The following is a 13,026-nucleotide window of genomic DNA, read 5'->3' as shown; positions in this document are numbered from 1 at the left end:
GAAATTGAACCACTATTTGTGGCAGTAGAACTTAGACAAGGAAGGAGTCTTTTTAAAATTATCATTTAAATAGCATTCCTATAGGCTGCAATACTTTTTCCCTTCCAGGGAGAGACACAGTTGCAAATGTTATTCATGGGGGAAATGGAGGGGAGGAATATTCAATAGTGATATGGCACTGATTCAAATGAATCCAGCTTCCTGGGCTTCAGTTGCCCAAGTAAGTCCACAGGTCCAGCCTCTGGACCTTAATGGAGATTCCAGCTTTTTTTGTTTTGTACTTAGGTGACCAAGTCAATCAAAGGCCTGAGCCATCTGAATGTCAAGAACAGTTTCAAAACTTTTAAGGATAAGACTAGCCCTTCCCACATGAGGTGAGATGCTGGCAGAAATTCCAATTCTATTTCTTTAATTCTAGCAGGCAAAGTACAAACTCAAAGTACAAAGTACAAAGTACAGGCCTTAATCAATCATTACTTGTTCCATCATAGCACAACAAATTAAAATGAAAGCTGGGTGTTGGGAAGTCAATGTTTGTCCAGGAAAACCTTTTTCAGTTAAAATTAATTTGTTCGTGAATTTTTCTGAGGGACAATAGTGTTGAAAAAACACTAAACTTGTTCTTGGCCATCAGGAGATGGCTGATTTAAGATCACTATAACTAATATTTGTATACTTAAAGTGGAACTCAGAAGATAAGTCTATTACTAGAGGTTTTCAAAATGAGGTTACAATACCACCACACTCAGGAATATCATAAAGGGGATTCTTATTTCAGCTATGTAATGGATCAAAGGGCCCTTTCTACTCTGAGATTCTATGATTCTGTAAATGAAGACAGTAATTAGCAACTTTCATAATATCATCTAAGTAGAAAGGGGAGGAGAAGTGTGCTTAATAATGGTAACTAAAGCATTTGTTGATAGAAGATACAGATTAGCAAAGGAATAGGTCATGGAAACCATCATTAAGTATTAGAATAGGAAAGAACCTTAGCAATACCTTAGCAAAAATCAATAATTCTCAGTATGGATCACAGGCCCCTGGGATTCCCCAAGACCTTTTTTGGGGATCCACAAGGTCAAAACCAATTTCATAATACTAAGACACTATTTGCTCATTAAAATACTCCTCTTTCCCAACTTCAGTATTCTCAACAGACTGATTTCAGTAACATAGATACCTCCTCTTCTTAAATTTTGTTTCTGAAAAATACATTTTTTATAAAAAGTGGTATTTATGCCAACATGTAATTTTTATAATTTTTAATACTCAAACTTTATCAGGTTTTCAAATACTACAAATATTGACAGATACAACCCACATTAACAAAAGCTGTTTGGGGTCCTCAATAATTTCAAAAATGTGTAACGAGGTCATGAAACCAAAAAAGTTTGAAAACTGCTGATCTAGCTCAATCTTATAATTTAACAGATAAGAAAATGAGGTAAAGAGAAAGTAAGTACTTTCCCTAGTCACACAACTAAGTGGTAGAGTCTGGGTTTCTCAACTTCTTTCATTCAAAAATTTATTAATACTGTATTTAAAGGTGCTCTATTTTTTCTGATACACACACACACACACACACACACACACACACACATATATAGTCAGATTTTCTATAGGATTCTTTAAAAAAATCCTAGAACAAAACTGAGAAAAGCAAAAATTTTAAAGGAAAATAGTTAAGAAAATGGAAAACACTTAAACCCACAAAGACAGTTATTTTTAAATATTGCTACACTAAGGATCACAGAAGTGTAAACCCACTATACATTTTTTTAAAGCTGGTGAACTGAAAAAGACATTTAAATCCTCAAATATAGATGATGCTCTAGAAAGATTTTAATAAACTGGAATAAATTCTCATATGTTCCATTTAAAAAATACTATACTCTCCTTATACACATTCTAGGATCTTCTATCTCTGAGCCTTTAAACAACACTGAACAGCATCCAATCCTATATCTGAGCTGTTTACCTTTCTCTGAAACCTGATGAAATTCTACCCATCCTTCATGACAGTTCATATGCCACCTCCTCTATGGACTTCAAATAATATATAATCCTTTATACTTAGGCAATCATGTTCCATTTAATAACATTATATCTTCTATGTCATATATCTTCTTTCCTAGTTTGTAAGCCTCCAAATTCTATAACATTAGGGACTTTTATGTTATATGTTCTAACCCTGAAGGACAATTCTTCATATGTAGGCACTTAATGTCCATTGATTTGAGTGTTCTATAGAATACAACTAAAACTAGACAAAAGAGACTTCTGCAGAAGCCCGATTTTGTGGCAGCAAGGGGGAGAAAAGCGGAGACAAAAATCTTAAGATTTATATATGTATAAAAACTTAAAGTATTTTTAAAACTAAAAAGGATTCAAAAATGGTCATTTTGATACATATGCCCAAAAATACGTACTGAATTCTTCAGCGGGTTATTTAAAGTATTTTACAGACCACTTGCTGATACATTCAAATGAAAGTTAAAGCTGTTATTGAATCACAAATTAGTTAAAATCACTGAGACCAAATTACTAAGAAATCATTAATTTGAAAAATATGGAATATCTCAGATAAAGGAAATTGTCTCCCAAACATGCACTTAAAAATTTTAATTTTCAAAACACAATAATCTTTTTAAATTATAAATTTGATTATCTCAACCTTCTCTATAATCTTCCTTCTACCTTTATGAACTCAGTATTAAACCCTTGTTTCTCATTACCACCTCTAAAATAATTTTTCCCATTATTTTTAACTCCAAGTTGAAGAAACTATTATTACTCACAGGTCAAATTCATAATAAATCCAGAGGCTGCTGCTCACCTCTAAATCTGTGTTCAAAATGAATGGTTATTTTCTCAACTCTAAAACAAAGTTGAGAGACCATGGATGAAACATTCCCTGCTGAGGATACCAAATATAATACCAAACTAAAGTATTTCACAAAATTAAAGTGAAGTCTCTAGGAGGAAAGGAATGTTATACTTATAATCTTGAATAAAATATGTAAAAGTTAATAATTTCATTTGCATAATTTCAAAAAAAAAAACATTTAAAATAAAATGTGGAAAACGACAGCTTTACCATCAGATATTTTCTAGGATTAAGCTTCAATTCAAGCATTTCATGCTATGCTACCAAAAAAAAAAATATCATGGTGGGAAATTTGTGATTTTTTTTTGGTTAAAATATTATTGCTTTATTGAGCTTTTTGCTGAACTCAAATTTCATTAGCAGTCAAGTTAGACATGTATAAAAAAAAACATGAAAACTTATTCTTAGCAGAAGTCAAAGAAAGTCATGCAGATAAAAATAGTCTGAATTAACCTTCAAAGATTTTTTCAAATCATACAAATTTTCTAAAAACAAAAAATAATAAAACAACTTTGCCCATGATAGTTTTGTAAGGAAATTTCCATAATTTTCTCTTAAAAATCATAATTTTAAAATATCCATTGAATATTTTCCAGAATGAGAATTCAATATGGCTTTATGAATTACAACTTCTAAATTTTACATTTTTATTTAGAAAAAAGAATACAAGTTTTAAATAAACTGTTAGCAAGGCTGCTTTTTTTACTCAAAAGTGCTCATCTTGGAGTTTTGTTCACTTTCTGAATAAAATGCTCTTACAAAACCTTAACTTGAAAATCACTTTAAGGAGTTTAAATTAGGGAAGAAAAAAAATATCTTCACCAGGAAGTTTTCATCTTTACAATATCTTCATTAAATGTAAAACATGTTATGTCTTTTCTTCGTGACCAATACAAGATTTCTCTATAAGATGCTTTGGCAGTCTTAGTATTAATGATGGTCTTTCTGGAGAAGTCTCTATTACTGATGACTTTGGAGATGGCAACTGTACAGGTAGTTCAGTCTGTATAGATTCAATGTCACTGTGCAGGTTGGTCATACTAGGAACAAAGTTGCTCTCCCTCATATCAGAAGAATGTTCACTTGAGATTTCCTGGAATGGAAAATCATCTACAATCTTGGTGTCATTATCCAAATCACCATTACATGTGATTTCATATTCTTTGTCCAAGATAGTAATTTCATCATCTAGAGCAAATTTGTCTTTTTTCTTAATCAGTTCCCGAACAGGAGAAGAGTCTTTTTTACTATACTGAGTTATCAAGGTGGCATGACTGTCACACTCAAAATTTTCTTTCACTTCTGGTTCCTTGTCACTATCAGTCTCAATTGTAATCACAATTGGAGAAGATTGCAAAGAATTACCAGCATGATGTCTCTTGTGTCTTCTCCTATGTTTTTTCTTTTTCTTTTTATGATGTCTACTTGTGTCAGTAGTTTTGCCTTCATAAACTATCTCTACGCTTGGGCTTCGGATCCTCTTTTTCCTCTTCTTGTGTCTGTCCCTGCTAGATCTATCTGAAAAGCTGTCACTTTCATTTTTGTAGCTTTCACAAAATTTGGAAGATTTCTCAAAACATTCTCCCTTTCCTTTGGAAGAATCTTCATAAGACTGTTCAGTCTCTTTATGGGTACCTTCTAAGTGCCGAGTTTTGTATTTTCGTTTCCCCCCAGGTTTTTCACATCTCCCTCGGTCAGATCCAACGGATACATCCCTTGTATTACTGGATCGACTCCTTGACCTGTGCCTCTCATTATGGTAATGCCTCCTTTCATTGTGACTACTCTCCTTCCTAGCATTTGTGCGTTCTGAAAAGGTCTGAATTCTAAATTCTGGGCTAGAAGATTTTCTAGGATAATGAGCTTTAGCTAGAGTTCTCTTCCTATATGAAGACTCATAGCCATCTCTGTTTCTACTATAGTAAGTATACTCCCATTGATATCGTCTTGTATAATTATTTCTTAAATAATATCGTTCCCTATCCCTGCTTCTTGATCTTCTTTTACCATGATCACTGCTCCGGGACCTTGATCTGCTTCTCTCTCTAGAAACAGTGCTTTCACTGCTTAAGGATACTGTTTGGCTTTTTCTAGACCAGCTGTTATCTCTAGTTCTTGAGGTTTTCTTGCTTTTTCGGTCTTTAAGTTGGCTATCTCTGCTTCTTGATCTTCTGCTTTTTGTCCGTCTCTTTCCATGATGTTTCCTACAGCTCTTTCGGTCATGTCCATCTCTGCTATAAGAATATGAATCTGAACTTCTTGATCGTCCCCTCTTTTTAGACAATCTATGACTACATGGAGAACATACTCTTTCTACTGTCACTGATGAGCTCAAGCCCCTGGGAGATGATGAAACTGATCGTTTCTCTTTTTTTGATCGGAGTATCCTACTAGAGGGTGAGCTATCAGAGTTATAATGACTTTTATCTACTTGTCCATCTTTTGAAGCAAATGAATTTGGAGATGAACATCTACTAAAATCACTATCACAGGAGCTAGGATCTGGCTTCTTTGCCAATTCATTTTTCTCAGATTCTGATTCTTCAGAGTCAGAAGACAATTCAACAAGTTCTGGAGTTCTCTCAGCTAATGGTTTAACATATCCAACAATGACACAATTATCTGATGAAGAATCAGCATCATCATTTAAGTCTTGATGGGGGTCTATTCCCATTGGAGTCTGGGGTCTACTTCTTAAAAGTTCTTCATCTGAACTGTCAGAAGTATTTAAAGGGGAAGACACAGATGCATAAACTTGCTCTGAGCTTGAATATGATGGCCCTGGAGTTTCATCATCCCAAGGAGCTTGACTAGCAGTCAATGTATTAGCATCCAGTTCTTGATTATCTGCTTCATCAGGAGATATAGTAATAACTGAAGAGTCTGACTGGCTACCTTCCTCATATGAAGGTGCAGGGCAGTCATAATTAGCATGTTGATCAAAAGCCTCCATGTTAAATGGAGATCGAGCAAAACTGATAAATTCATGTAAAAAATGGTCAGTACGATTAAGTAAAAAAGGTTTTAAGTCATCAACAAAAGCTTGACTCTCTAGGTCATAACGAGTAACATTGCTCATGATGATGTGCTGAACAATATTGACTAAAGAGCCATGTGTTCCAAAAAGAACTGTTAATTCACGCTTTAACCATGGAACTAATCTATGAAGGCAAGCTGGATTTCTACGGAAAAATTCAGCTGAAATATCCCTGTAGCGGCCACCATCTTGTATATGTCTAACACGAATCCCAGAACGATATAGTGTTCTTCTGAAATTTATCATATCTGATTCTTGAATTTTCCGCAAGGATCTTCCTTCTTGTCTCAATATATGATGAATTCCACTGTCTCTCTGTCGTATTGGTGGGGCAGATAATCCTTCAAACAGCACGCCATTATCAGGTGGTGTTTCAGTCCTTCTAAGAGAAGTACTCCTTTGGGAATAAGCAGAAGCACTTCTCTCCCTTCTCCAGCTAGTTGTTCGGTAGCGAAATCTTCGTCCATCAGGACTAGCAAAAGATCCTTGAACATATTCCTTAGTCATATTCCTATATGAGGGCCTTAGGACATATTCCTCAAAGTCATTTTCTGCCCTCACCGAATGGAAGATAGACTGAAATGGTTGTTTGCAGAGTGGACATTCAGCTTTGTTTTTTGACCATTCTTGGACACAGCGGAAACAGAACTTATGTAAGCAATGACCCAGATAAGCCACATTGTCAAATTTGTCCAAACATATAGGGCACTTGGAATCAGGAGAAGCATCAGCTGGAACTGTCCACTGCAATTTGCTGGTACCAGCTTTAGGTGAAAAGTTGTTGTCCACTGTAAATTCTTCAGCTGCTGATGCCATTACCTGTAAAGAAAGAAGCATTAGTATACTAAGATGTTAAACCTTATTAAGAATGAAATAGTAACAAAAGTAAATGAAATACGGAATAATCTTGCAATATACAATAGTAAAAGTATTCAAGAATGGCTATTATTATTATTGAATGATATTTTTCTATCTGGATTTCTGAAAACCCGCTGAAGATGGTATTAAAAAAATGGACATTCTGAATTACATTATATTAACTGCTAGGACCCAGAATCTGTCTTTTAATTTATTGGACTGCCTGGGATATTTTCCTCCCAAAAAAGATTTCTTTCATAATTTACCTACCTGTTACTATACTACAATAGGCATTTTTATCTGATACTGTAGGAGGATTTTGCCTACCTTGCTGCTTATCTTTTTTTTTTTTTATTCATCTCAACCCTGGTTGATAGGATTTATTATTATAGCATGGCTATTATTCTCAAGAGGTAAGCCAAGAAGATTATTATGAAATCATTAGATTGTCAAAGTCAGAAACAAGACTCTTATGAAAATGAAATAATTAGGATACTAGATGTGAAGCCGGAAGATTGGGATTCAAATTCCAGTTCTGCTATCTAGCATTTATGTGACAAAGAGAAAACCATCCTCTCTCCAAGTCTCAATTTCCTGTTTTATTTGTGTTTCTTCTATCTGATCAATCATGAGGGTTTCTTCTAGTTCTATGATGCCACAAATACTTTTTCCCTCTCTTCCTTAACTATGATTCCCCACTCCCTCACTGTGGTTCTCTTCTCCCTGCCCCCACAATGTTTACTTTTATTTTATGCCTTTTCCACTTATCTTTCTTCTACAGTAATCAGCAATCACCATGTACATAAAAAAGCTTTCTGTATTTCATGTTGAGGCTATCATCTAAGTTACATTGTTTCCTTTTACTTGAAGATTTAAAAGTTTTTTTAAAAGACTTACAAAAATTCAGTCATTTCATTCTATCCATAATTAGATGGGTGTAAAGCTAGAAGGGGTCATTAAGAGGTTTTCTAGCCTTACCCATTCTTTGTACAGATAAATAAAAGGGGAGACATCATAAATACTACTTTCTCCTTGAAAATTTCCTGTACTACTTATACTAGTGTTTTCTTCATGTGGTTCTCTTCTCCCCTTGTTTTTAGCTCATGCTTGTTTCACGTGTCATTTTTCCTACACAGTACAGTCAATAATCAGATTCCCGCTATATCCATCATGTACATTTTAAAAGCTTTCTGCATTTCGTGTTGTGGCTATCAACTTAACCAAGATATACTGTTTCTTTTTACCTAAAAGAAAAGATTTAAAAGTAGGGAGAAAACAACAACCCAGATAAAAAATTTCAATCATTTCATTTTATCCATGATAGGAACTACAGGTTTAAAGCTAGAAGCATCACTAGAAGTTTTTCTAGCCTGACCCATTCTTTTTACAAGATTTTTCTAACACACAGAACTATTAAGCAGTATAGACAAGATTTGAACCTATATCTTCTGATTCTAAATATGCTGGTTCGCTGTTAATGCCATTCTGCCATCAAATGGTCTTCAAAGAATAGAAGACAATTTTGTATCAATGTTTACTGGACTGCAAATTATAAACCTGTGGGTTTAAGATCAAAAGTCACATCAGTTGTATAAACTCTGTATCATATTCTCTTTTGCTATCCTCTTTAGGCTCATGCTATTCACTGTTCATTCCTAAAATATACTAAAAAGAAAAAGCTTACCAGCTCATCAATCAGTCTTATTATTGTCTTACTATATCTTACTATATCTGCTCAGGAAAAATGTTTGGTTGTGAACTTTTTAGAGACTGAGTAGAGTGCCAGGGCACCCCCCCCCAAATGCTAGGCACAGCACCCTGTCTGCCCCCCACCCTTACCCCACACAGGGGAGGGAGAAAGCACTCCTATTGGGCTGCTGGACAGAGGAGGTAGGTTAAGTGAGGAACATTCTCAGCAAGTGGAGAGAGAGAGAGAAAGGAGTTGCTTGAGAGCTCAGCTCCCCTCCAACTCTGCTACCTGTGAGCCACCCACCTTATCAAGCCCCATGGGCTCCCATTGGGCTTCTAAGGCAGAGGGGTGAGTGATGTGAAAAAATGTCATAGGGCACAGTGGATGTGGGAGGGCAGTAGCTCCGCCTGAGTCCCTCTGCCTTTCTAGTCTAATAAGGAACTGGGGGGAGGGGGAAAAGCACAGTACCTACAGAGAGAGCTCTGAGTGCCATTTTTGGCACCCATAACATTCTCCACCACACACATATCAGATCAGTAATAGATTTCATTTATTCATTATCCATTACTAGACAGATTGGTGCTATTTCCTTTACCTTCAATTAAAACCAGAACTACTGAATTTAAGCTTAGACATTAAAGTTATTTCAGAAGAAAATCGACAACTTTCAGATTTTATTTCAATGGCTATGACCTCATGGAAGTGGATATTTCTACTAACAAAGACTAAAGCTCACCCATGTCTTCTTATCTTCCTCAATTTTCACCCATAATTCTTCACATTAAGGATCTAACAAATATTTTCTGAATTTTAGCACAGAATTTGAGAAGTATGACTCTTATTACCTCTCTTCCTCCAGTATTATTTATGTCCTTGTACCATCACTTCTCATATGAAAGTTATCAATAACATTAAGCTACAATCTCTGAACTCATGGGTGCAAAGTCAATTAGTCACCCCACTTTTCTACACCGCACTTTGATTCTTTGGAGTTTATGTTGACCTATGATTCACAGAATGGAAGAAAACTGCAAATTTGCAATCATTTCTACTAGGTGAGATTATAATAGGCAGAATTCCACCAGCTGGTCAAAATATCTTCTAAAATGAACTAAACAACAATTACTATTATTAGTTTAGTCACCAAAAGCAAAATAACTATTGATCTAGTACAAAAATTAAGTCTAGTCATGAAATTGACTAACAAGTTGTTAACAAGTAAAAAGGGGTTGGTCGCCAAACTATAATAATTACAATTAAAATTATGAGTCTGTTAGTAGCTTTAACAATTTAGTTTATTTAAAATAGAGATAGTAAAACAAGGGAAATGTAGAATGGAGGTAGAGAGTTGCCTAGCTAAATACCATAATTGCCAATCCAACAAAATCCAGTTCACCCCTAACAAAGTTTCAAACTCCAGTCAGAAGAGTGTGGGAGTCTCTTCAGCAAGAGTCCCCAGAGTAAACTTCTCCCTTCAGGTCCAAGTCACAATGCAAGACTGTGTCAAGCAAGTCCCTTCAGCAAGGGCCACCAACGAAAGAACAAGCCCAAGAGAGAGTCTTGAGAAGTGGCTGGGTCCCTGCTTATATGTAGTTTCCTATACCCATAGGCTCTCCCATGTCACACCTCAGGAACCAATCATAGTTCCTTAATTTGTCTGGCACTGCCCAGGGGGACATTGCCAGTGGGATCAATTTCCTGTCTCTGAGGGTGTGAAATTTCTTTCTCTGTACTTGAAATGTAATGAACAAGTGGGTCAAACAGGGGCCTTAAGCTGGTCAGGCTACTAGCAGAAGGATAGTGCTGGTTGTTAGGATCTTCAAGTTACTGACTGATTAAATTAAAAGGGAGGAAAATTCCAAGTCCCTGATTAAGTTAAAACAAAGGCAATGTTAGTTCCCTTTTCACAACCTGCCCCACCCCCTGTGATTCTACTGAGAGACAAGCATGTTGAAATCTCCCCAATTGAGGGTTTCAGGAGATTAACATGCCTAGTTTCCCCAATGAATCATTTCAAATAACCAGTTTATACCTCTAAAGATTCTCTTACTAGAGGTTGTTTTAGGAAAATTTATAAACTAAGATTTTAGACATTTAAGTAAGATAGCAGCCAGGCTGTCAGGCAAGAACTGAAGGTTCCAATGATGGAACAGTGGCTAGGAAGGAAGTCTAATCCTGGAGAGACTCTGATATAGCCGAGAGCAGTTAGATGCTTGTCACTTATAAGAAGTCATCCATCCTGTGAGGAAGTTCAGGTTTGAGCATTTATCTTAGCTCTAAAGCAGTGGTTCACAAACTTTTTTGGCCTACTTCCCCTTTCCAGAAAAAATATTACTTAGCCCCCTGGAAATTAATTTTTTTAAATTTTATTAGTAATTAATAGGAAAGATAAATGCACCTGTGGCCATCACTGCCCCCCTGCATCACTACAGCACCCACCAGGGGTGGTAGCTCCACTTTGGGAATCACTGATCTAAAGGGTGTTCAAGCTGGTTCAGCTCCCTGTCTTCATCTATTTGTGGATTAACTGCTGTGGATCCTAGAATGCTGTGAACATTGCTGGAACAGAAGTGGACCCCTGCAGTGAGACTCACATTCCCTTCTGACCTTACAGGCTAGACCTGTCAGACTGAACTTGGAACTAGTGTAGTTTTGTCCCACCTCCTTACCCCTGAGCTTACCAATTAGAAATTAGTTTAGTCTGTCCATTCCCTCAATACCTATCCCCTAAGCTTTAATAAACAGTTTTCCTGTACTTCTTGTGCCTTCCTCCAAACCCAAGAAATAACCCACAGAAAGATAGCCTTCAACTCTTTTCTTTCCCCTGGCTAGGCTGACCAGTAAACTGCCAACTGTCATTCACCAACCAATGTGGTTTTACTCAACTCACATATCCCTTGGGTAGGTTCTCAATTATTCTGTCACTTGAGGGTGGGTGTGGGTCCTGGTTATGTGTGTGACCCTTGTGTTATACTATGCAGGCAGTTACTACCTATTTCAAGGTGTATAAAAGATTGCACTTTATAAGGGGAAATTATAGCAATATGGGGATAAGAGGGAAATCAAAGAGAAGGAAAACAGAAATAACGATTGATAGACGCATTGACAAAAAGTCAATTAGGGGACATTCCCCTTTGGCATAAGAGTTTACATTCAGAATAAACGATATGTTCAATTCCCTTCAGTTCAATTCATTATATCCCAAAATTCATTCTGGATCTTTTGATGCAGTGTGTGGTTTTCTCAGGCTTCTCTATGGCACCTACTTCAAAAAATCCACTTTCTTGATGTAGGGTGTTGGCGAGTTTCTTTTCCTGAAATTTCTCCAAAAGATTTCAAACCTTTTTTTAGGATATTTATTTATTTTAGGATAATTATACAATTCCGCCCCCCCCCCCAGGGTGTTGAGCAACACCAGCATCCCCTGTGATAATTAAGTCTACACAAAGGTGAGAGCACCTTCCAATTCTGGGAGGTCCTAACCCTCGTGTGCTAGAGTAACCAATCAGAATTGAGGCACCGCCCCCTACACTTTCTATGAGAAAGCGTCTATTGTAATTGGACATGCTGGCTAAGGGAAGGCACTGGAAATGACATATATGTGGCCCCTTCCAAAGAGGCGAGGAGGGAGGCTGCAACTGGTTCGGCGAAGGGGACCTGAGGGAGCTTTGCTGGTTCATGACTGAGACTGTTCCACGTGGGTTAAGTTAGGCCAACTCTCCTTCTTTTCCCTTGGCATTTCTGGAGGCTCTGGTCTCTCTAATTGTAAAAGGCCTTGTGGCTAGAAGCTTTGTTTAATTAACCTCTGTGCTCCAACTGCTGGGCTTCTAAATCCTTACCTGTTCCGGTCCAGAGTTTCTCTCTCTCAATTTCCCTACCTTCAACTTTCCTAATTGTAAATAAATCAACATAAAAGTCAATTTTGACTTGAGATTATTCCTTAATTGGGGAAATTTCCGCTGGCAACCACCTTTTAATATATTGAACCCATAAAATCCTTTTTTCACCCCTTACACACCCCAGGATACATGGCTGAGTTATGGGGTATATGAATCAGTTGTCAAAAAGAAAACCAAAAACACACCAAAAAAAAATAGAAGAGGAAAAAATTAAATTTTAGGAAAAATTAATCAAAATCTTATGCATGTAAAATTATGAGTAAAAAAGAATGAATCCATAATAGGTCCTTGAATCACTAGCAAGGCTCAATTAAAATGATTTATGTCCTACAAGTCTGCAGGACAATTGCAGCAATATAGCACTTACCCACTGGCAGTCACGACTACAGAAAATTGCCATACTATAAGAGAAGGGACTAGATTCGGAGGTAAAAGGGAAATATGCGATTCCCTGGTCTGATTTTGCCTTCAATCTCGGGGACAGAGGTACCAAAATAAAAGCCAAAGTAAGGTACTTGTAGCAATTCTGGCACAAGGAAGTTCAGTAACTGAAGTTGTCAAACAGCTGCTTTCTCAAACCTATGAAAGGGAATCTTGGGAGAGAGACAGGTTTTCAGGAAAGAGAAATGGAATTTGATGAAAACTGCAGACA

The 13,026-nt window shown here is 36.5% G+C and overlaps 1 protein-coding gene across 1 annotated transcript; it reads right to left on the bottom strand.

Moving 5' to 3' along the window:
• Positions 1-3,509: 3,509 nt before the first annotated feature.
• On the bottom strand, positions 3,510-8,793 carry TOPORS (TOP1 binding arginine/serine rich protein, E3 ubiquitin ligase). The gene is made up of 2 exons (XM_044679254.1): positions 8,779-8,793; positions 3,510-6,746 (listed from the first exon to the last, which is right to left on the bottom strand). Exons 1-2 carry the CDS (start codon positions 8,791-8,793, stop codon positions 3,759-3,761), a joined length of 3,003 nt encoding a protein of 1,000 aa, XP_044535189.1. The 3' UTR covers positions 3,510-3,758.
• Between the last annotated feature and the right edge of the window lie 4,233 nt (positions 8,794-13,026).

Source organism: Gracilinanus agilis, chromosome 1 (assembly GCF_016433145.1).
Source record: "Gracilinanus agilis isolate LMUSP501 chromosome 1, AgileGrace, whole genome shotgun sequence".
Lineage (NCBI taxonomy): Eukaryota > Metazoa > Chordata > Mammalia > Didelphimorphia > Didelphidae > Gracilinanus > Gracilinanus agilis.
Note: the sequence above shows the minus strand (reverse complement) of the source record. Positions and strands in the feature narration are given on the sequence as shown.